This window comes from Thalia democratica, chromosome 6, assembly GCF_965202585.1.
Source record: "Thalia democratica chromosome 6, ktThaDemo2.hap1.1, whole genome shotgun sequence".
Classification (NCBI taxonomy): domain Eukaryota; kingdom Metazoa; phylum Chordata; class Thaliacea; order Salpida; family Salpidae; genus Thalia; species Thalia democratica.
Genome location: NC_139170.1, coordinates 46,627,450 through 46,652,533, shown reverse-complemented (window position 1 = coordinate 46,652,533; position 25,084 = coordinate 46,627,450). Strand labels below are relative to the sequence as shown.

Sequence of the window (25,084 nt, the reverse complement as noted above, 5' to 3'; positions counted from 1 at the left end):
GTTTTTATGATGTATTAACAAACGTAGAGTTTACAAAAAATAAATATGATGATATATTTAATACAAATATTTTTATTTAATAACTTGTTGCAAAATAAGTTTAGATATTAATTTATTATTATATAAGATTCTTTTTCTTAATAAGAGTTGTGAAAATCAATTTAATTTTGGTTCGTTTGATTTTGAAAATAGTTGTAGATCTTTACTTCACTTTAACTTTAGTAAGTTTTTCAGGTACATACTATCAAAAAGTTACAACAGTTTTTGAAGTCATACAAGTTAAAACACTGTAAACAGTGTATTTAAACATTAAAGCTTTTACATGTCTTACTTATGTTGGTATGTAGATACTATCTTATAATAATGTATAATGCATGTTTTTCTCACTATTTACAAACCAACGCTTTTATAGTTGTGCAAAAAGAGTAATAAAATCAAAAACAAAAGCTTTTTTAAATAGTTTGAACCTATTATTATTTTTTGTATTGCAACACAATCAGCTTCAAAACCAAATAATTAGTTTCAACACGATTTAAAGTTAAAACAAAAAGAACAGAAGAAAAAAAGTACAAATAATTCAGTTAATTTGTGTTTTCAACTTTCAGAAAACAAAACATTTGGCAAAAGAAAATTATAAATTTTTAAGAGAAGTTCAAGAGCTTAACATCATGTTTTAACAAGTTTTGAAAAAGGTTACTTTAGCATTTTTTAATGAAAATGATTTCTTTAACTAATAATTATTAAAAATAAAAAACATATTTTTGAAACAACAAATAAGTACAAAAAGTACTTTACAAAAGAAGCAAGCATTTGGCAACAACTTTTTTCTTAAAATGACAGCAAGGCACAAAAACTAAAAGCAATTTGAAAATAAACGTTTTTACAGTAAAGCACAAAAACTTTTACTCATTGCCAAAAACGTTTTTATTCTCGAATTATAAGTTCTCAAATAACGGAAATTAATTCAGTAATTAATTTCAAAGTTTTACTTCAAATAATGCTTTTCTCAATTAAAAAAAAAACCGACTGAAAATATTGTCTTCTATTAGAAATTATTGTACTTGTTGCAACAACTATAACTTTTTTGTTTTTCAAAAAAAAGCAATTTACATAAATTAACATGAAACTTGTAGCAATAGTGTTTTTCTTTATTGATAACTATAAGGAAGTACTTATTATCATTCAAATTTTGTTCGGTAGGAAAACAATATGATGCATATAATTTAATATATATGGCTTCAGGTATATTTTTTGTTTGTTTTATCAAAACCGTTTAGCTATTAAAGTTAATTATTTGTCATGTAAAACTCATCTGTTGTTTTTCACAAGCCTTATAAATTCTATTTAAAGAGTTTTGTAACTGAAAACAATTTTACATTACATTTTTTAAATAACGCAACTATTAACACCTTGTAATTAAAAATTAAATTACTAACATGCTAAGCGAAAACTTTCAGGTATTTTTCAATGTTATAGTAACGGTAACTAAACTGGCAATACAATTAAAAAAACAATGCACTATACAGATTATTCAAGGTTTAATAAAATTTATACTTGTGCATGGATAAATAAAAAAAAAATTTAAATTGTCAGTATTTAATTGGTAGTATTCGGCTATTAATTTTGTCCTCTGTTAAAATTAACTTAATTAATTAAAATTATACTTATTTTTCAAGTTATCTTGCTTTATTGCGATTTTTTGTATTGCTGTTTGTTACATTAATTTTCAAAAAATAAAAAAAATAAAATATATTATTAATTAAGAAAAAAAATATATGATATTGAAAAAGTAAATAACAAAAAATTTAAATACCGGTATTAATTGAGGATATAAGTTCGGTTATTGCTTTAAGTTCACTGTAAAACGACTGTTTTTTTTAAATTACCTTGCTTTATTGCTTCTTGTTTTTGTTGTGTTTCGTGACCGAGTGGTTTCAGAAGCTTCTTAGCTAACTTAAAACGGTTCTCTCAATATAGTTCAATGCAAATTAGTTGTAAGTGCTTTTAAGCATAATGGAAGTTTTTGAAGTTTATTTTAAGTGGCTTTGACACTTTAGAACAGTTAGCTGCAAAAAAAAAAAAACCGTAATTAGGTAACAAAACGTTTTTAGTTTGTAAAAATAATTAGTTTTTATGTTAACTTGTTGGAAATAATAAGTTTAAAAATTTAGAAATATAAGTAATGGTTTTGCATTTAAAAACTTTTTTCTGTGTTTTAAAACCTAGTACTCTTATTTTGTAGCTTATTATTTTTTAAAACTTTTAAATTTTTAAGATAGTTAAACTAAAGTTAAGTTGGGTTTAGTAGTACATCTAGAAAATTAATTAAAAAGTTTGCGTAGTTTATTCTCTGTTAGTGAATTTCAAACTGAAAAGACGTTTGAACGAAACTAACTTCCAGTTGTTTAAACTTTTTTCAAGTATTAAGTATTTAATGGCATGTTATAAATTTTTTCAATGACTTTAGTTTTTTATTTTATAAAAAAGTTTTTTTTTTATGTAAGGGCATTTAAATACAATTGATTTAAAACAGTCTAACATTTTCATTTTGTTAAACTGTTTTACGCTTTTTATTTAAACCTTGAAAACTTTCATCAACGCAAACAATGCCTTTCGCACTATGAATTTTATCAGTGCATTCTTTCGAACATTGCATTTAGCAGTAATGAAAAACCACTTTTATTTTGTAAACAAACTCTGCAAAGGAATTCTCTTTCCTTCGAGATTCACCTTTTTTCTCTTGAAACGACATCCCTGAAAGGAAAGCGTTGTTTATTGAGTTACAAAGTTTAAGCGACATTTACTTTCAGACTACTTTAACTCTAAATCGCGCTATTAGAGTTGTAAAAGTTTAAAAGAGTTCAGTGGTGTGTTTTGTAGTTTTAAGCTTTTATTGAAATTCAATGGTTCTTTATAAAAAAATATGCTGTTAAAGATTTGGTTAAGTATAAAAAATAGTATGTATTTATTGAATAGAACACTTTTGTTTAGTTTTATGACAAATTTCGCACTTAAGTGTTTTTAGTTTTGTTAAACTATATTAGGCAGTACAAATTGCTAGCCATTAAAACTAAAAGACTACTTTCTATGAAGTATATTTGTGCTGCTTTAAATAAGTAGTGTTTATTTGGTTTTATATTCTTTTTGCTTGTTTTATATAGTGATTAGAAGGTAGTTTGTAGAAATACAAAAGTTTGTTTCGTTGTTTATGAAAACACTTTATGTTTTTTTATTTGTTTTATTAGCTTTGTTCAAATTCTAAAACAAAGTTAGTTACTTTTTTGTAATTTGGCAAAGTGTTCGGTTAAATTGTTTTTAATTAATTATTTGTTTAATAAATATTCAAGAAAATAAAACTACAAACTACTTTACATCATATAAAAGTATCTTAATTTTTCTTCGTATACTACAATTGTTAAACTTAGTCATGTTTTTTTTTGTATGAATTTATTGTATTAACTTTCAAATTCAAAATAGCTTTGCATATGTTTAATTTTCTACAGTAAATTATCAAAAAAAGATAAGGTTAATTTTAAGTTTAAAATTAAATTTAATAAAAGAAATAAATCAACAAGCTTTAAGTACATAATTAAATTCCTTTTTTTCATACAAGTAAGCTTTTACCCTGGCAACTAACAACAGCAAATTTAAATTACAAAAGACTAAAATCACCAACGTTGAAAAAACTTTGGTACACAAAGCCTGAAACTTCTTATCTTGCTGTGTTTTTCATTCAACTAAACTAAGAAAGGCTAACATTTTAAGCACAATGAAAGTTTTATTCCAACTGTCTTATCGTCAATTTAAAAATATGCTGTAAATTTGTTCTTTGGTCAAAGTAATTAATGTACATAATTGTAAAAAATAATTAATCTTTGTAAATTAATGTACATTTTTAAACTTTATTAAATATTACGTCCTTTCACTTTAGGTAGTTTTAAAGCTGATTTTATGAGCTAACAACAAGTATGAACCACAGAATTAAAAACTAATTTACAGGACGCAGAAAACTGATCTAATAGTAATATTTTTTGTGGGGGCAAAGTGGTTATCAAAATTACTAAGTTTTTTATCCGATTATTTTTCAAAAACATCTGATCGAGAAAAAAAAACAAAAAAGTAAACTTTTGGAAAGTTTAAACAGTTGAGAAAAATAAAAGTGACACGCAGTTACTTAACTTTTAATAATACTTTGAATAAGTTTTAATGTTTTAATATATTATTTATTAAACTGTCACTTTTGTAAACAAAAGTTCAGAGACCTTTTTATCAAATTAAACCACTTAAATAGATTAATCAAATAAAAATAGCACACACTTACTTAATTTTCTAAAACATTTCAACTTTTTAAATGTTTCAAAAATATAGCTACTTAAAACTACCAACAAACAATCTGTAGAACGGTTTAAATTAAACCGTTAAAAATAATAAGATAAAAATGGCACATAATTTTTGAGTTTACAAAAAAGTTTTAGTTAGCTTAACTGCTTTGATAGCAAAATACTTATAACTGTCGCTTGTATAGGAAAAAGTAAATAGTAATTAATCAATTTAAACCTTAAAGAAAAGTCAAATAGAAACAGCCCACACTTTCTTAACATAAAAAAGATATTTTTATTTTGTTAACTATTAATACTCTAAACTGCCATTTGTGTGGGCTAAAAAACAGTTTGTGGTAAAGTTAAACCACAAGGTTAACTGGTAAAGCACACAGTTAACATTTAAGACAGTTTCATAACGGACGCTACTTTCAATAAACACTACAGAACTGTTAGCTCAACAAACTAAAACTGAAATGTAAAACGTTCTTCTCTTATTAATTAGGACAGCGGTCGGCAAACCGCAGCTCCCGAGCATGTTTTTACTATAGATGGGAAGCAGTTTGCTGAGAAAACTTTGAAACGTTCACTAGACAGTCAGGATTTGAAAAGAAGAGTGAAAAAAAAAGTCGCAAAATTTACAAAAAATTTGAAACACAGACTTGATATTTAAAGGTTATTAGAGTAAAAACTAGAACTGTGGCCCGCGTGTATTTTTATTATCATAGTTTAGTCCGGGACCACTAAATGCCTGCCGACACCTGAATAACAGCAGTTATTGTTCTTTTTGTCAGTTTTTCAAGATATCTACTTAACTGTTTTTCTTAACCGGTGTCAAAAACTAATATGTATCAATTGCTCAGGCAGAAAACAATACTTTTAGTAAGAAACAAATTTAGAAACATTTTAATATCTGTAAAACCGCAAAAAAACAACGGTTATTTATTATAGTTTATTGAACGACAAAAAAAATCTCTCAAAATATTTAGTCTAGGACCTGGTGCTCGAAGAGCTTTTCGGTTATCGAGTCGGATAATCGAAACCACGGATACATTTTATCTTCTTTTCAACGACAAGACACAACTAAATTAACTAATCTTTTTATCAGACTTTACAAAACACTTTTACTTTTAGCATGACAAAATGCAAAGCTGTGTTGGCAGTTGAGACGGAATTATTGTCCTCTATTACGATACCGCTATTCGTTTTTAAATAGGAATCTTTCGTATTAAGTTGTTATGCGTCGCCATTTTTATGATACGGTTTTGTTTGTTTTCATTAAAAATTTCCTGACCGGTTTTTACCCAGATAAAAGTTTAAACAAACAACCAACTTCTCACTCATCAAGTAAAGCACTTTAGTTAGTAATATAAAACTAACCAGCTTTGAATTTTTTTAAATACTTAAAAAATACTTTAAACTGTCATCTTTTTAGATAACTTTAAACACAATCGTTGCTATGATTTATTAAACTCCACGTATAAGCTGATATTTTAACAAACCTTTAAATTTCGTTACACTTTATCCATCTATTTTAAATAACAAAATAAAGTTTACTCAAATTTAACTGAATTGTCAAAGTTTCATAAAGACATTATTTGGTGAAGTTTAAGCAAACTTTGTAACTTCACCGAAAAAATTTTTTTTTTTATAATTCTACCTGTTTTCGCTAACAAAACATACTTTCAGAGGACTTTAACTGAGAAGACACAAAAAAATTTTTAACAATTTTCTATTCAATTTAACTAACAGTTTAAACTTTTAAGAACCTTAACTTAAATCTCTTTTAAAAAGTTTTATTTTGATTATTACCTAATTCCACTAAGAAAACAATCTTTTTACAGATTTAAACCGTAATGTCACCAAAAATTCTTTATCAAATTATTACCTAATTCCACTAAGAAAACATTCTATTTACAGAGTTTTCTTAAAATGTCACCGAAAAAGTCCTTCCTGGTTTTCGTCTTCCTCATCCTTGCCCTCTACTTCACCACCTACTTTGAAACATACTCCTACCACCAACCAATAGACCTCAGAACTCACTTCGACCTCGGCTGCCCGGACCAAATAGTGTTAACAAAAACAGAATTGAAAGATTTACTGGATTTACTGTACCCGGGAAATTTAACCAGTTACAGCCAGTACAAGGGCGAAACGGAACAATCACCCGAACTTTATCAGATTCCCGCCAAATGTTTGGATGACGTCAGAATAGTCGTTTTTGGCGGGAAGAGCGTCGGGCTGAAGAGGACGTTGAGGGAGCACAGGAACAATTTGATGGGGGAGTTCAAGGGGGAGCACGAGAACCCGAAGAACTTGAAGGAGGGGGAGAAGGGGTGCCGCGAGAAGCGGTGCAAGCTGGAGCCTTACAAGAAGGACGACCCGCAAAGGTTGAAGCCCGATGACGTCATAAAGGACAAAAAACCCGAGAACGATGACGTCATAATCGACGAAGAGCTGGAGAAACTGAAGAGGTTTCATTTAAGTCGGGGGGACGACGACTTGTCGAAAATGCCGGAGGTTTTGGAGGAAAAGATAAAATCGACGTTGGCGGGGTACAAGGTAACCAACAATGTTAAATAATTGTAACTTATCAAGTAAATAACTTTAGGTAATAAAATAAAACTGACAAAATTTACGGTTTTATGAAATCTTTAAAAAAAAAATGCATTATATGTCACCATTTTAGATAAGTTAAAAAAAAGCTTTTATTTAAATTTAAAGCTTCATATATTAGTTAATACTTTTATAAAAATCCTTAAATTTAACTTATTTAATATTACACCTAATACTATTTTCAGTTTGTATAGTTTTGAAATTTAGAAAAATATTTTTAAATATCATCTTTTTAGATAAGCTGCTTTTACTTCAAACTTCACAAACCAGTCGATAAATTTGTACAACTTTCTTTTATAAACCTAACATTGTTCAAGGTTCCCAACATCGTGCATTACGTTTGGTTCGGATGCGGAAAGTACAAGATCTCGGCTTACCTGTCGATGCTCAGCGCGTTGAGGTACCAAAACCCCAACTTGATCCTGGTCCACACCGACTGCCCCCCGTCGGGCGTGTACTGGGACCTTTTCAGGGAAGCGGCCGGGGACAAATTGAAAATCGTCAAGAAAAGCCCCCCCGTTGAGATTTTCGGCAAGAAGATAAAGGTGGTGGAGCACCAGGCGGACGTGTCCAGGCTGCAGATTTTACTGCAAGCGGGCGGCATGTACTTCGACACGGACCTGCTCGTGTTGAAAAATTTAAACTCTTTACGGCGCGACAGCGACATCGTGTTGGGCGAGGCTTCTCCGATTTCGTTGGCCAACGGCGGGATATTGGCGAATGAAAAGTCGTGGTTTTTGAGGCGGTGGTTCGGGGAATACCGGAATTTCGATGATTCGAAGTGGGGAGAAAGTTCGGTGAAGACGCCCATGGCGCTGTGGCTGGTATTCCCCGGGAAAGTGAGAGTGGTCGAGGTGGCGATGATGCGGCCCAACTGGATGGAATACAAGGTTTTATAATAGTTTTATATATTTTTTTTCTCGTTTTCATTACTTTTGATTAACTATCATTGGGTGCTGTCTAAACTTATGTTTTTTTAGATTTATAATTTCTTTATGCTAACTTTTTTTTTGTTGAAAATCTAGTGCTATTTTTTTTCATCTATTTATTTTTTTTCAGATGCTGCAAAAGGGCTTCTTCGATTGGTCAAACCACTTCACGCTTCACCTGTCGACAAGGTACATGGACCAATCGGACCGCAACAGGACCATTTTGCAGTTTGCCGTCCTCAACACTTCTTACGGGGAGGTAGCCAGGCACGTTTTGTGGGGTAATCCCCAGCAGAAGGACATATCTCCGTGGATACTTCATCCTCGCCCTTGCTAGCTTGCCATGGTAACTTCACATTCTTCCTTGTTAGGCTTCCATGGATACTTTACCCTTGCCCTTGTTAGGCTGTCATGGATACTGTACCCCAACTACTAAGAAAAATCAGATTTATCAACCCATATTGATTTAGTATTTACAAGTTATTTACACTTCACCCCAGTCCTTTACTCTGAGAGGTGTAATCACAAGTGCTGTCACTGTGACCTCACTATACTTGTCTCGGTTGCTGTACTCTTGATGTTAATTGCAGGTATTTCTTAATAAATCCTCTTGTTGAAAACTCGAGAGCTGTCATGGACTCTACATTACCAAATTTGATTAGTTGGAAAGTCGATACTTTTGCTGATAAGTCACTTTTTAGAAATTACATGTTAAACCCTAAAAACTTTTTGAAAGAATTGATATAGTCACTAACACTTTTATTGATGACAAATCTGCTAATAGTTATTTCTTCTTCATTTCCTGTTGGTTAGGAAATTGACATTAATTAGATAAAAAGACTCTTTTTTTTAATTGGTAGTGATTTACCAACTTAAACTTTTTATTTGAACATGTTGTTAGTACAAGTTTTTAAAATTATAAATATTTGTAACTAGTTTTTATCTTTCATAATGTGTTAGAATTTTAGTTTTCATTCAAATTTAATTAATGATGGCTTTAAACTTTAACAAACTTTTTAATTAACTCTTTGCAAGTTTGCACTTGAATGCTAGAAATAACTATTTTTTTGATGCGTGCTATTTTACTACACGAGTTATAAATAATTTCTAGGTTTTATAAATTACAAGGTTTTAGTATACTCTGAAATATTTATTTTGTGTGAATACACATAACTTTTCTTTTGGGCTGTCTAATAGTTTATAAGTTGTCTTTAATTATTTAAATAGGTTAATCTCTGTGATTGAGGCAATGTTTTTTATTTTAGTTTAACGTCGTATCTATTATTAATACTGCTGTTAAAAACAGCTATAAACCTACTGCCTAATATATGCACTTTAGTAGCAAGAATTCCCCTTTCTTTCTCTTAAAGAGCTGATTAAACTTTGCTGCTTTAACTACTTCTTAAACATGAAGTACTTCAAGTACTTGACTAAAAATAAAATAAAATCTTACTCAGTAGATTACAACATTTGCTCTACATTGTCAGTTAGTATTTTTTACTATTTAGACACAAAGTGTATTAAAGCTTTAAAAATTTTTGCTTAACTTTATAAAAATGTTACATTGTCTAAAATTTACAAAATTCAGCACAATTTCTTTAAGATTTTTTGACTTGTCTGTTAACGTACTTGGAATCACTTTGTACAAACAATTCGTTAAAATTCAAACAGAATTAAAAGATTGCTAACCGAGCGTGTCTTATACGACGTTGTTACGAAGAAAAATTGTGTTTTTAACAATGCAAGTTTATTATTAATGTTATTAATGAGATTTTATGTGTCTTTAAACTTGATGATACCATTGAAAATGCTTCATTTGTACTAATCTTAACAGTTTTTCACAGACTTTTTATTAAATGTTGATATTTATAAAAAGAAAAAGTAAGTCAAAGTGTTTATAAATTTTTCAAAGCGTGCTTAAATTTTGAAAGAAAACTCTGATAATTTTATTTTTACAACATTACATACTTTAATTAATAAAATGAGATGATAACTGGCCACATAATACTTCATTAGAACAAAACGATGTCTAGACAAGAAAATGTTAAAAGTTTTTTTTTCAAAAACCGATGTTGACATTTTACTAAAAGCTCAATTTTTTTTCTGCAAAGTTTAAAGTTACTTAGTATTTTTTTATCAGTATTTTTGTGCTTTTAAATTTTTTACGTTCTAATTTCAATCTTAAAATCGATTTTAGTAGTGAAAACACAAAAAAGTTTTCTGCCTTACTTGTTGAAAAGCTTTCAAAATTTTTAGTTTAAATTTCTTTAGACAGATTTAATAACTGTTAAAGTTGTTTTTAGTTCTTAATTTTACCGTTTATATATTGTACTGTTGCTTATTAAAACTAATGAGAAACTTGTTTTATTTTTTAAAGACTTTTAGCTTCATTGTGATTTCTTTGTTGAATTTAATATATGAATTTTGCAGTGTGTAATATAAAATTAATTTTTCTTATTCTTTATAGCTGTTTTTGTTTATAATTTTTAAGGACATTTACTTATAGTTTGTAATAATAAATCGAACAGCTCATGAACTAAAATTTTGGATTTATAATAAGCTTAAAACTATTAAAATAAAATTGCTCGAAAGTTTCAATGTGGTAAACTATAACTTTAAGACAAAACTTAAAAAAAAATATTTTTATTTCTGTAAGATATTAATGTTACAAAAAATAAAACGAGTCTTAAATGTTTCAAAAGTTTTTATAAATCAGTAGGAACAGTATAAAAAATTTGCTTTAAATCATAAAACTTTAAGTTAAAGTTGAAAAATTGTACGTAAAAAAATATTTTACCACTTTAACAAACACCTACAATTAATTACACAAGTAACAAACTGACTAAGTAAGATACTTTTAAATTAAAAAGTAAATTTTATGATTAGTAGATTCAACTAGCTAACAGTAGTTTAGAAAATTTTTATAAATAACTAAAAGTTAAACTATAAGAAAACGTTATAGGTTTTCACCAACCATATGAGATGCACAACCATTTTTTAGAGAGTTTTTGACATTGAAGTTAAAATTTTAAAGCCTTTTACTTATTGAATTTTATCTTAAATTCAGACTTCATGTTGTCATAACAACAAGTTTTGCGGTTTTTCTCGGCCAAAGTAAAAACAATATGCTGGTTTAAGTTAGGCTTAATATTGCTTAAAAGAAAGCTTTTTCAGTGCTCAAATTAAAGAAAAAATAGTAAATAAAAAGCTGATTTGTTCAAAGCACGTATTTTTTTAAATCTTTTTATCTTAATTTTGCAAAACTAATTTTCTCGTGAGTTTTGCTGAACATGCTAAAAAAATGTGTTACTGTTTTTTTTATAAAAAAAAGTTTAAAGTTTCAAGATAGCTGTATATATGTGATATTTTTTTACTAGTAAAATTAGTCTTTTATTTTTATGTGTAAAGCTTTTAAAATACTTATTTATTTATACAAGCACCACATTAATCGAAATTCCATGTTTTAAAAATTTTGTGATCGTTGTACACTATCAAATGAAACAAAGCACTAAATGAAAAGATATTAGCTCATTGAAAATTTACGATTTTGTCACTATATAACATTTCAATTGTCACTTTAATTTTAAAATCTATCAAAAGTCATAATAAAATAAGAAAACAAATGTTTTTTCTTTTAATACTAGTCAGCATAAAATTTTTACACTTGTTTTATTTATTATGAATGTTTAGTTTTCAAAACAAAAAGCTTCCAAAAATATAATTCGAAACAATTTTGCATGTAAAATACTAAAACGTTATTTGTACAAGTTCAACATAGTTCAAAATAGTTTTCGAGTGAATTTCCAAACATTTTAAAGACTTCTTCTAAAAGACTAATTCAAAAAGCATGAAACAACCTAGTTTTTATATTAGTTTTAGTTACGAAAAAACTACGGACGTATAAAAGATAATTTTTACAAAGTCGAAGCTATACTTTTGCTGGGGTTTCCCCTAAAACCGCCATATCATCTTAAAAAGTTTTTGCTGTAAAACGTCAGTTGATGATCGTGTGGTGCAGTGACGTGGTTGTTGTGTGTTGGCAAAACGTCTCAGCTTTAAAATATTACTGTTAATTAACTTAAAAAGTTAGTTAGTTGTCAAATTTACTTGTGTTTTGTTTATTAATTTTTTTTAAATAATTTGAAAAGTACTCATACAGTTGAAATCATAAAACATGATATAATAAGAAATAAAATAAACTTTTATGTATTATTATGTTTTTTTAAAATTAACTATTAAATAAAAGTGTTTTTTTTATTTTGCCTTTTATTTATCATTTAAAAGCAATATTTTTTACACTCCAAACTTAAATGAAAGGTTTTCTAGATATCTACTGAATATTTTAATAAAATCCCCTTTGACCTACATATAGATTTATCTTACATGTCTTAACTTTTATCTCTATATGTATTAGAAACAAATCTAATTTAGCATAGAGAATATGACGTATCTTATATTTTACGTAAAAATAATATCAACAACATCAATAAATTTAAAGTGAAAGTCTATCAAAAAATCGATAGATATGAAAATATTGATAAGACATATAAAAGTAAGCACTACAGTCGAAACAATTTTTATACAGTACAAAGTTCTACATTTTTTACTTAAATTTTCGTAAATTTGAACGCTGATATGATAAAAAATCTGTTGGTTGATTTAAAAATACAAATTGTTTGTTAATTTTGATTTATTTTTTATATACTATTAATTTTCGTATTTGTTATAGTTATAATCCATGTAATTTTTATCTGAGTTGTTTAAAAATATTTAAGCTTAATACTAAGAAAACAATTTAATAATACGATGAAAAACCTGTTTGACAAAACTTTTTAGAAATTTATAACAATGACTTGCTTTATAATAATGAACAATGGTCCTCACTACATTTAAACCTGACATTACCCCTTTTTACCTTGAAAATCGAGCGACATTTTTTCTCTTTGTATTTACAATCAATTACAAACAAAAACAATTTTTTAAGTGAATAGTTTTGACAAGCTTTTTTTTCCAGTGTTTTTTTAAGTCTTTTTGGTTGTTTTATTTAAGTTTAAATTTTATTGTGTCATTTAATCACAAGAATTGTTTGTAATGTCATACTAATTCAACGTCAAATTTTTAATGTCTTTTAAACGTTTTTGTATCCTTATTTAAAAAAATAATATTAGTTTACGTAATATTTATAAAATATTAAACTACAGTAGCTATTTTATAAACCTCTTTAAGTTATTGTAATCTCTATAAAACTTGTTTTAATTTGAAAACTTTAAAAATAGAAACATATCTAATAATATTTATAATTACAATAAAATAATTTTAAACAGCATTTTGAGTAGAAAACCCAAAAATTTTATAAAACGTTTGAACTTTCATGATCATTGTCAAAAATGGATTGAATTTAAAACCTTCTGCTATGAAATAATTAAAAAAACTCTTGTTATTAACGCAATGTAAAAACTGATAAGCTCTGTTTGTATTTTATTCTTGTACATTTTTATTTTTATTGTTAATTTTTTTGTACAAACTAAAAGAAGTATAAATTTTTGAAAAATCGAGTTACTTTTTTAAGTAAAACAATTTTGTAATATGTAAAATTCAGTACTTTCGATTATTTGGTAAAATTTTTGTTTTAACTGTTTAAAAAAATATCTATTTACAATTTTAGAAGTAAATTTTCATAATGAATAAGTTTTTTTGGTAAAATTGCTACATAATTTTTGAAGAAATATTAAAAAGCACAAAAATTCTTAAAAACTGCATAAACATTTCTATTAAAATTTCAATATTTACTTCAAATTGATGATTTTTTAAAAACAATGTTTAATTCTCAAAAAATTGCCTAAATACAAAGACTTTTTGATGATAAAATATTAATAACAAAATATGTGACAATTTCCTTTATATATAAGCACTTAGTTCAATAAATTCACACAAACTTAAGTATTTTTTATTTATAATAGGTTATATTTAACGCGACCTTTTATTCAATGTAAATTTTCTCTTTTTTTTTTAAACTTTTAATGTCGTATTTATATAGATATAGCCTCGAGCCTTCAAAATACATAAAAACCATTTGAATTTTTCTTAGTGTTTAAAAACCGATATACTTTGTAAATCAGCAAATTTTTGTTTTTTTATATGATGACAGACAGTTTGATCAAATAATTTGTATCGAGTAAAGTCATAAAGTTTGTCATAAATTAGGTTGATAACCTATTCTTGTTTTAAATGTTTTGTTTTTATACATGCCACGAAACATTATATTATTTGATGATTTTATATCGAATAATTTTCGCAATCACTTTAGTTTAAGCATGCCTGAATACTTTTGACGTTTTTTGGTTTATTACTGTTTGTTACGAGAAATAGTTCTCTGAAGTAGTTTTGTATGTGTTTAATGTTGGTACCTTATTTATTTTCAAAAAAATATGGTTAAAGAAGCATATATTGCTTTTCATTAAATCTTAACTGTCGATTTTAGTTTATTGCTATCACATCATTTGCCTTTTAAAAGTTAAATTCTATAAACTTTTAAAACCATATACAAGCAGTATTTTGGTTATTGGATATTTAAATAAAATGATTTACAAACTTTTTGATTTATAAAAAACTTTACCCTACTAACAATGACAGAAATTACTAAGCAAAACTTAAAATTTTATTATACTAAATAAGTAAATATGTGTTACTCTACTATAATAAAATAGCACTAGTAAACTTACAGCAAGTTAGGAGTAACATTTAGTTGAACTGTAATGAATTCAAAACTATGTAAAACAATTCATAAAACATAAAAATTTAATTCAGAATGTCTTGTATACACTGCAATTTTATACATAGTTTTGAAAAAATTTATAATCAAAATTATAAATAAATAAGATTTACTACAAATACAAATTTGTATTGTAATATTTTTTTATTTAAAATTTTTGTGTTTTTGAAAAACTACTAAAAAACATTAGTAACTTTGGAAGTACTTAAACTCTTTTTCAATAAACATTAAACAGTTTTGATTTTTGTTGTCTTTCCCTAATTTACTGTTTTAAACTCAAATCTAATTATATTTTAATGTCACAAACGGGAACCGCTCAATTTTAACGAGCGCATAATTCCCACCCGATCAAGCCTCTTACCGACCAAGGGTAAGGTTAGAGGGGTACAGTGATAGTAAAGAAACAAATAAATAAAAAATAATCAGATAAATTTGGTTGGGAATTGTGCGCAGGTGGAGTAAATATACCGTCACAAACAGCTACGGTAGGTAAAAAAACTTGTTTTATTCTTTAAAGTAAACATATATATATATTTAACTTACTTGGAAGTAAACGTTTTAAATTAAGTATATTTAGTGTGGGAGATAAGCTGCTCTGTTGACATTAGAAAAAATTGCATATTTTGATTGTAAAAAAAAATGTAGTAGATTAGCAAAATTTGTCTGAGTAATAAAAACAAAAAAAAACTATGTGTTTTTTAAATATTTAAAACTTCAAAAGTGATGCATTTTTTTATAAGCATTATAACAGTAGATAAAATTATTAACAAATGATACTTTATAGTTTTCGTAATATACGATGTTCAATATCGTTCAACAGAAAATAGAAACAAAAATATAATGTAGGAAAACTTTATAAAGAACAACAGTCTTATTTTTACAACCATTAAACATAAAATACATTTTTTTGATAGCTTTATTATCAAATGTTTTTGTTTAACTGAAAATAACTAAATCTTTTTAGCATTGTATTGTCGTCAAGTTTATAAAATCGTAAATCTTAATACAAGCTGATTTACAATTATAAGAAAAAATATTGTCAAAAAAGTACTAGAACTTTATAACTTAGCTGTAGTAGCTATTTATACGACTTATCATAATACATAATTAACTCAACTACAGTATCTTTAAAAATATCTTCATAATTAATTTTAATAAAATTTCAGGACTATAAGAAAATTGCTAACCACTATTACTAATCAATCAAAAATCGTAGTTTTTAAATTTATGTTTGCACTATAATTTACATGAACGAAACTTTAAAGAACTAATTTGTTATTATCATTTGAACAGAGGCCTTCTAATTTCAATAAATTTCTCTTATTTTAAATTTATATTTTATTTTTGTCCATCAAAATTAATCTAACGTTTTATGAATTTAATTTTTTCGCAAACTCATCGTACTTCATTAATCAAATACGTGTAAAAAAATGTTTTTCAAAACTTTAACTACTGTATAGCATACAATAAAAACTCATTTGTTAAAAGGTTCAAAGAGCTGACCTAGTATTATTACTTTGTTGTATTGAACTTTTTTTCTTTGTTGTAGTTTTATAAAACTTTACAAAAATACTAAATTAATAGGTTAAGCTAATATTTGAAAACGTTTTTCTGTTCAACGTTTTTTGATTCATGACTTGCCACTTAATCGGATTTTTTATTTATCATAAGTAGTATCAAAAGACTAACAATAGTTAAAAGCATTCTAAACGCCAGTAATGTATGTAATGAAAGGACTTTTGTAAAAGACGTTGAAATTTTTATGCTTTTTTATAGTTTTAAATATTTGAGAAATTGTTAAAAGTTTCCGAAAAATTTTTATTAGGTGTTAAATTTTTTTCCTGTTAAACGCATTTCATTCATTACTTAAATTTATTAGACGTTATATGCTTTGAATAGACTAGTTTTTGTCTATTATTTTATTAAAACACTTAATATAAGCTAAAACCTCTTTCTCAAACATAAAAAGCAGAGGTTTATTAAATGTGATTAAAAAATCAACGTACAAAAATTTTTAGACAAAGAGCTGTATAGATATAAAAACAATTTTTAAATTTTTTTGAACAAAATTTATTGTAAAATAAATTTTAGGCAATCACTTAATTTATATTTTTTTGTCAAATCTAAACAAATATAATGCTTAAGTTAATGATAAACCATTTAAGTTAATTAAATCATTTTCTTTTACTATCAAAGTATTTTTAATTACTTGTTTATTACATTGTTCAACGTAAATATACTTGTAGAATATTGTTTTAACTTAGATTTAATTAAAATAAACATCTTTTTCGATATTTAAAGAAAAAAAGGGAAGTAATAAATTTTATATTACTTGAAAGTTTAGTTAACTAACTTCTACAACAAGCTTTAGTAAGGATGTAAAACTAAATAGGATACAAAAAAATCTAGAAAAAAAAAAGTTAATACAAAAGTTATCAACTTCTTTGTAAAAGTTAAGAGAAAGTTTATAAGACAAACTTGAAAATAATTATTTACTCGCAAGTTTTATTCTTACGTTTTTAATCTATAAAAAAATAATTTTCAAGTAATCAAAAGATACATTCTTGCAAAAATGTATAAAGTTAAGTTATAAGTAACAGTGTTTAGAAAACGATTGTCTCTAAAAAAGATGCTTCGTTGATGCTAGTCAACAACTTAAAATTTAAAACAAGTGAAAGTTCTTTATAATTATAATAAAAATAAGTAAAAGAGAGCTTACAAAACTTATAGAGTAACCGTAAATAAAACAAAAAATTATTAACAAATCTAAGTTTATGTCAAAGTCAAATGTATACGACTTTCAACAATTTCAGTAAAATTAAATTAAAATATTTTTTTAATGTTTATGAAAAGTATTTAAAAAAAAATTTAACACAAATTTTAAAAGTTGCTTTACAGTCATCAATTTAAAAATTTTATTCAATTTTAAGTAAAAAGTTTAATTAAAAAATTGTATCGATAAAATTTGTAGTAAAAATTGTAATTTTCTATTGTTTTTACAATGTTAAAAATTATCTTGTTTATCTTTAATTCAACTTATGTTTTGATTAAATAAATCTGCTTACTTTTGTACTTATTAAAAAACTGAAACAATCTACTCAAAGTCATTGTTAAAAACTTTAACATAAACTTTAACATCTTTAAACAGAAATTGTTTTTATTGCTAGATTTTTCATAGAATAAAAAGAAACTGTTTTTAACAACTTGCATCAAAGTTTATTCGTCAGCTAAAAATGTTAATGTTTAATTAGTATTTTATTAATAAGAGGTTCCTTAAAAAATTGTTTATTATGAAACATAAGTATTTAAGTGGTTAACAATCTTATTTGAGATTAGCAAGAAAATTAAGATATCTTTTATTTATTTATACACCTTTTAAGATATTGAAAGTTTAATTTTTAAACTTCCAATAAACTTTTAGCTTAAACACTAAAATAAATTTAGTTTGCTAATCTTAAAACTTGTAGAAACTGTCTTATACAAAAACAAAATAGTCTATACTTACTAGGTAAATAAAATCCGATTAAAGTTTTTTAAACGTTTAATAATTTTTGATTTATTAACACATTTTCTGCTTCTGTGACTAAAAACTTATAAAAAAAAGTTAGAAATTAAGATATTAGATTTTAATAGTTTTGTTCGTTTTTGAAATACTAAGCTTATTAAGCTTATTAGATTAAATTACTTTAGGCAGTTTTTTAGAAGTTACTTTACAAAAAAATAACATTTGTTATTAAGCTTTTTATTGTATAAAATTGACTAAAATAGTTTTATTGTCAGTTTAGAGTTTTTAAAATAAAAAACTTTAATGAGTAATAAATAAACTGTGTATTGATATCTAGCACAGCTATATTGTATATTTAAAGGGACTTTCCAGTTTATTTTTCACCCAAAATATAAACAAGTTGCATTTATTTTGTTTTAACGAAATGCAACTTTTGACAACTTATGAATTTATTTCTGCTTCAAACCTTTTGATATTGAAGCCGTCTTTCTGTACAGAACCAAATCTTCGGGTAGCTCCTTCAGTATGAAGCTGAAAACATCAGGAAAGAGCTTACCATTTTTTAACTTATACTTTTGCGTCCTCAGCTCATCAAAAAACTCTCCCGCCATGGCCTCGTGCGCGGAAGGCCTTCCGCTAGGAGAGTAACAGAGCAGACTTTTTATAAAGTTCAAATTTCCAACGGTCATCTCACAGGGAAAGTGTTTGCGAAAAGCCAACACTGGCATGCTTTTTGGGATGAAAATGTTCGGTAACACAGGAACCATTTCGGTGATTTCCCTATTTGTGAGCGACCCAATGACGTAGATAATGTTCTCCAACACGTTTTGGCATTCTCTCCTGTAAAAAAACACCTTCCCCGTGAAAAGTTCGGCCGAAATGCACCCGACCGACCAGATATCGATCTTTTCAGAGTAACTTTTGCTTTTCAACAAAAGTTCAGGGGCCCGGTACTCCCTGGTGCACACGTAAAAATGGTTTTCGGCCCTTTTGGTCAGGTCGGTCGCCAGCCCGAAGTCGCACACTTTCAACACCCCGGTTGCCACGTCAACGAGCACGTTCTCGGGTTTGAGGTCGCGGTGGCAGATGCGGTTCCTGTGGAGGTACCCGACGCTCCTGAACAGCTGGAAGAGGAGAAGCTTGATCTCGTGGACGGGCATCTGGCCCGGAAGGTACTGGGATCGGACCTGTTTTGTTAGAATAAGCATTGAAATAAAAACAAAATTTGAACTGTGTAAGAACAAAAAACGTTCGTTTTTGACAAGTAGCCTAAAAATTTTGTTCGTGAATAAGTATCTAAACATGCATAAAAAAAATGTCAATAGGAAAAAATTGTTTATAAATTGATTGGTAATCAATAAGCATATTCGTTTTTTACTAGTAAGTTGAAAAATACTTTTCCCTAAATTTAGTTTTAGCTTTATTCCAATCAAACTTTGTAATGAACACTGACTACAAATGAAAAATATATATTTAACAGTTTTAACTAGCTTTATATCTTTTCTAGCTTATAATTAAATGAACATTTAAGTACTTGTAAATTATGTTTTTTCCTAATACAGGTTTTTGGGCAAGCACTCATATTTAATTAAGATAAAGCTTAGCTAATCTTTTAAGTATTTATTTTGAAAACTCCTACTTAGTACAAGTTTTTAGGTCGGTACTCATATTTAGTTTTAATTAATTAAGTTAAACTACTTAATAATTAAATATTGTGACCAGATAAAAAAATTTAGGCAATTACTCTATCGCTATAACTAGTTATTATAGTTTAAAATAGCTTTATCTTTTATATTTAAACAAAAACAAAAAATGTTCAAACATTCTTACCTGATACAAATTTTTAGGCAAGTACTCCATGACCATGTGTTCTATCTTCATCTTCTTGTGATTTTCGTAATAACAAAAGTACAGCTGAACAACATTGGGATGATTCAAACTCTTCAGTATTTCAACCTCCTTGCTCCACGGATTGATCCTGAATGATCTCTTCACTGCCACCAAGCGGTCAGATGAATCTCTCGCGACGTAGACCTTGTCATTAAAAAATATTATTTGTTTTAAGTAATTTATTTTACATAAGTTTTTTTGCGTTAAAATTTGTTGAAAAATTAAGTAAAAACTTACTATTTAAATATTATTATTTTTACATAATTTGTAACATTATTATCACTCGTATTGTTTTTATATTTTTATCATACCTTACCGGTAGCTCCCTCTCCTATCTTCTCTATGTACTTTGTGATCTTCATTTGATTTTTAGTAATCTTTGGTTCAACTTTCTTTTGGGTTGAACTTCCCAGTTCGTCATTATTCATTTAATTTAAATATTATTTGCTTTTAAAATTTTAAAAGAGAAATTTTATTTGTTTTTATATTTAAAAAAGTAATTGTATGAATGCTTATATTTAAAACTAAATCAATTTAAATAAATAAATGGTAAAAATTTCTTAACATTGTCTAACAAACTAACAAGACATAAAGGTTGCTTGGAAAAATGTCGAAAAAGTATGAATGTTGTTTTTTGAAAACTATCGAAATCAGTTATTTTGTTTTACAAACATAACCAAATATAAAGAAATCTATGTAGTTTGCGATTCTTTGTTCAATTTTTTTGGTTAAATTACTTTTTGGTTTTTCATTACTCGTTGAGCTTTTTAAATGTCTTTTTAATAGTTTAGTAAGTAAGTTGCTGTATTATATAAACTTTTAACACTAACATTTATTTATTTTAAAACTTAATGTATTTATTTTTCGCGTTTTAAGTAATTTATTTTATAATAATACTTTTATACCAATATAGTAAGCCTAATTATGTATATATATCTATATATATATATATCAACTATACTATTACTTAGTTAAAAGTAGTTTTCAAGTCATCATGTCGATTTTTCTATTTAGTATAGTTAAGTTCTTTATAAGCACAAAGTTCCTTTAATAAAAGTATGCAAAAAAAAATATACCGTCAATATTTTATTTACAATAGGTATTTAGATAAAAATTGGTATTTAAACTTGCTTTTTACAATAAATGTAGTACAAAGTATTTTTTTGACTTTTTGAATAAATTTCAATTAAATAGTATATAACAAAAAAACAAATGCTTGAAATTTTAGAAATACTTTAAAGTGTTTATAAATTGCAAACTTTAAAAAAGTAATTATAGTTTCTAACTACTTGTTTATAAATCTAAATTTATCTTAAAGTGTTGTACTGTTAAAAATGTCTAATGGAAAATTAAAAAAATTTCATTGAAGTATATTAAAAAAAAACTTATAAGAAATGCTTTCGTTTGTATTATTAAGCTAAAAAAGTATTAAAAAAAGCTATATGTAAGTATGTTTTTACAAACTTCTATACAAAAATTTTACGATAAGAACTAGTAAGAGTTTCAATTTTTTTTAATATAAAAACAATACTTTTGGTACAGACAATGTATGTAACAGATTTATAGTTAAACTTGTGTACAACTAACAAAACTAAGCACTTAAACAAACAGAGTTTCACAAACTTTTTATGTATTTGTTAAAAAATGAATTTAAAGAACTAATCATTATTCTTCATATTTCACTATTTTCGGCTACTGTACTCTCTACATTCAATTACAATTCTAGTAATGATTAAACAGTATTAAAAGATTTTGGATATAAAGTATAGTTTAAATTTATGTTTTAGTTTGTAATTCTTACACTAAAAAACAAAATAATCATTTACAAATTAATGTAAACTTTCAACAACATTTTTATTAGTATTGTACGTTCCTTTTTTTATATGTGAACTTTATTATTGAGTATCACTTAATCTTCAAAGTTGATAAACTAAATTTTCCTAAAGAAATGAATACTGGACACTTTAAACTACTTAAAATGTTAAACTTGAATTCTAAAAACGTTGTTTTATTACCTACTTATACGTACAAAATGCAAATTTATAATTTGACATAAACGCATAGTAAACGCTACGTATTATTAACAAATAATAAGTAAACCCTTAGGTTTTTAAACGATGCATTTTTTCTTTATTTTAACTAATATTTATAACAGTTCAAATTTAAGCCTAAGTTAAATTAAACAATTTGTTTACTTATACAACGTGAACTTTTTTCTAAATTAAGTTAAACTTTTTGAAAATACGTAAGTTTAAGTAAAGTTTTATAAAATGTATTCCTTACGCAAAGCAAATCATCTTTAATATAAATAGTATTTTAATGTATTTTAGACTTTTGCTTGTAAATAAATAATTCTTTCTAAAAAAAAAGTTTTTTAAGACCTGTTTATAATTTTGAAAAAAATAAGAGCTTGGTTTTTGGAAGCTCTTAAAAAGTTCTTTTAATTTTTAATGAATTTAGCATAAAAGTATTACAAAAATAAAGTTGCTTTATGCAAATAATCTTATTTTATAATACTAAAACACTTAATAATAAAAACTGTAAGAGTCTAAGCTATCTATAAGAGTCTAAGAAGCTATCTATAAGGCTAAGCTATATCAAAGCAGAGACAATAATTGATTCTACTTTTGTACTTTACATAAATTAATGACTAAAAAACAAAATTAATTACACAATTTGTAAATAACTTTTCACAAAAAAAGTAACTTAAAAAAATAAAAATATTGGCGACTTAAAACAAATATCTTAAAACTTTAAAAAATTTAGACTATAAAATTTTTGAACTTATTGTATAAAAAAAACTACTAATATAGTTAGTTCTAAAATAACATTAAATCTTAAATTATTAAAATAATCTTACCGTTTATAACTGTTGATAATAATCAAATAAAACAAACTTTAATTCAAAGAAACTTTAAAATATATTACCAAGATTTATCTCAAATAAAACTTCAATTTAGAAGTTTAAACGTAAAGCCTATTTTAATTATAGTAGCAAATTAAAAAAAAAAAACTTATATTCTGAAAAACTAGCTATTATACCTTGAAAAACAAATTATTAGGTAGTAATTCGGTTTAGAACTTCGTCAAGGTTTAGTTTAGTTGTTACTAATTTTTGGTATAAAATTGTATTAAGTAGTGATAAAGTTTAATAGAACAGAAATTTAAGTTAAAAACTTTTAACATAAAAAGTTTTCGAAAACGTTAAAAAGTTAGATTATGTGTAAGTTAATATTTGTTAATAAAACTCGCTGAGGTCTGCGTAAAATAAATTAAACTACTTCAAATGAAAATATAAAAATAAATTTTACTGTAACAAAAAACACACTTAGTGTTGTTAAAACAATAACTAAGTTGAAACTTAAAACCGATCTTAAAACTAGTTGAAACTATGAAACTTGAAATTTAGATTAATACTTTAAAACTATTAACCAAAAGTTTATAAACAGTAACATACACCTTCAATTTCCTTTTAAAATATTAGTAGTTCATTGTTTTTCTTTTTGTATTCTCATAAACAAAAACGCTAAGCTCAAAACAACATTTTAAACTAATCTAAAAAAGATACATAGTAAGAAATCGTAGTTTTGATAAAATTTTCACGAAAATAAAAACAAAGTTGAAATGTTTTTTAAAATTAGTATTTTTTATATGCATTTAAAAACTAAGTGTTTTTTAAGTATTACTCATAAGTAAAAAGTTTATTACTATGAATACTTATTAAACCAGCTACTAGATTAGTTTTATAACTTCTTCCAAATCAAATTTAAATTGTTAACTTTGTTTTCCTTTTGTGTTTACAAGAATAAAACACTAAAACTAAAAAAAAATTAATTATTATTATATATGTTAAAGTATATTATCACACGATCTGTATTAAACTTTTAATTATTTCTAAACACTTCATTTATAGTTAGTTGGAAAACTTTTAACTGGTAATAAAATTTTTTTGTTAGTATTTTTAAATCAGATAACACTTGACTATCTAACTATCTATTTATTTTTTTAAGGATTTCCCTTAAAATTAGTACACAACCGGCTTGATGGAACAAAAAATTAGAAACCACACCAGAAAAAGTTTCACACCTTACCAGACTCCGTGAGTTTTGTGCTAAGAAACAAGAGAGTTAAGTCAAACAAACCTCATTTTTTTCTTTTTCCAGAAAGAGTTCTAATATTAATTAAACTATTTATGATGTAATCTGTGTTCGTTAAGTTAGTTTTAAACTTTAAAAAATTTTGTTTTGTTTTTTTTTTGTTTGTTTTAACTCTTTAGTTCGTTGAAGAAAGTTAAAATATGTTAAATCCACAAATAATTAAGTGTACGTTTGTATAATAAATAAAACGCTATTTTGCTTTTATACTTTACTTAAAAAAAAAACTTGCCCAACATAGCCAGATAAGCGAGGAAGCTCTGTACTTTAAAAAAAAAAATATGTGTTTGTAGTAAATAGACAGAACTAAAACGCTTTGCTTCACTCACCTTCCAACAATACTTAATTATGTTTTACAAACTTATGTTTATCGAAATTTGAATAACATGGTATTATATTATATTAAGCTTACAGTTCAGAAAAAGATTTAAACTTAAAAACTTTACTATAACAATTTGCTTTATATGTTAGCACAGCTAATATACTGAAAAATTTTACTTTCGCTAATTGAAACAATTTATGTATTTTACGTATAAGAAACTATTATATAACCATTAAGTCAATATGGATCAGTATTGATTATTACTTTAAATCATTTATTGATTTATACAACCTTTTAAGAACTTATAAGTTTGTTAGGCTTGCAGTTTTTGGTTATGCTAGTTTAATAAAACAGTTTTATAAAGTTATAAAAAAAAATTCCTTCTAAAAAAGTTTATTCTGAACAATAATACTTAACTTAACTTTTTGTTTAGTTAAAAATAAGTTTTAGTTCAATCAACTCTATCTGTAAAAGAATTTGATATAGCTTAGTTACACTAAGTATTATGCAACTCTAATAAATTATACTTTTAGGTTGTTTTATATGCATTTTTTTTTAAGCTTAAAAATTTCTATAA

At 25.8% G+C, this 25,084-nt stretch overlaps 2 protein-coding genes across 2 annotated transcripts; one reads left to right on the top strand and one right to left on the bottom strand.

The window, feature by feature from the left end:
• The first annotated feature begins 6,244 nt into the window (after positions 1 to 6,244).
• On the top strand, positions 6,245 to 8,880 carry LOC145838394 (uncharacterized). The gene is made up of 3 exons (XM_082945977.1): positions 6,245 to 6,881; positions 7,253 to 7,825; positions 7,995 to 8,880. Exons 1-3 carry the CDS (start codon positions 6,252 to 6,254, stop codon positions 8,199 to 8,201), a joined length of 1,410 nt encoding a protein of 469 aa, XP_082802103.1. The 5' UTR covers positions 6,245 to 6,251; the 3' UTR covers positions 8,202 to 8,880.
• Positions 8,881 to 18,590: 9,710 nt separating this feature from the next.
• Positions 18,591 to 20,459, bottom strand: LOC145839164 (glycogen synthase kinase-3 beta-like). The gene is made up of 3 exons (XM_082946773.1): positions 20,343 to 20,459; positions 19,972 to 20,175; positions 18,591 to 19,328 (listed from the first exon to the last, which is right to left on the bottom strand). Exons 1-3 carry the CDS (start codon positions 20,457 to 20,459, stop codon positions 18,591 to 18,593), a joined length of 1,059 nt encoding a protein of 352 aa, XP_082802899.1.
• Positions 20,460 to 25,084: the final 4,625 nt, after the last annotated feature.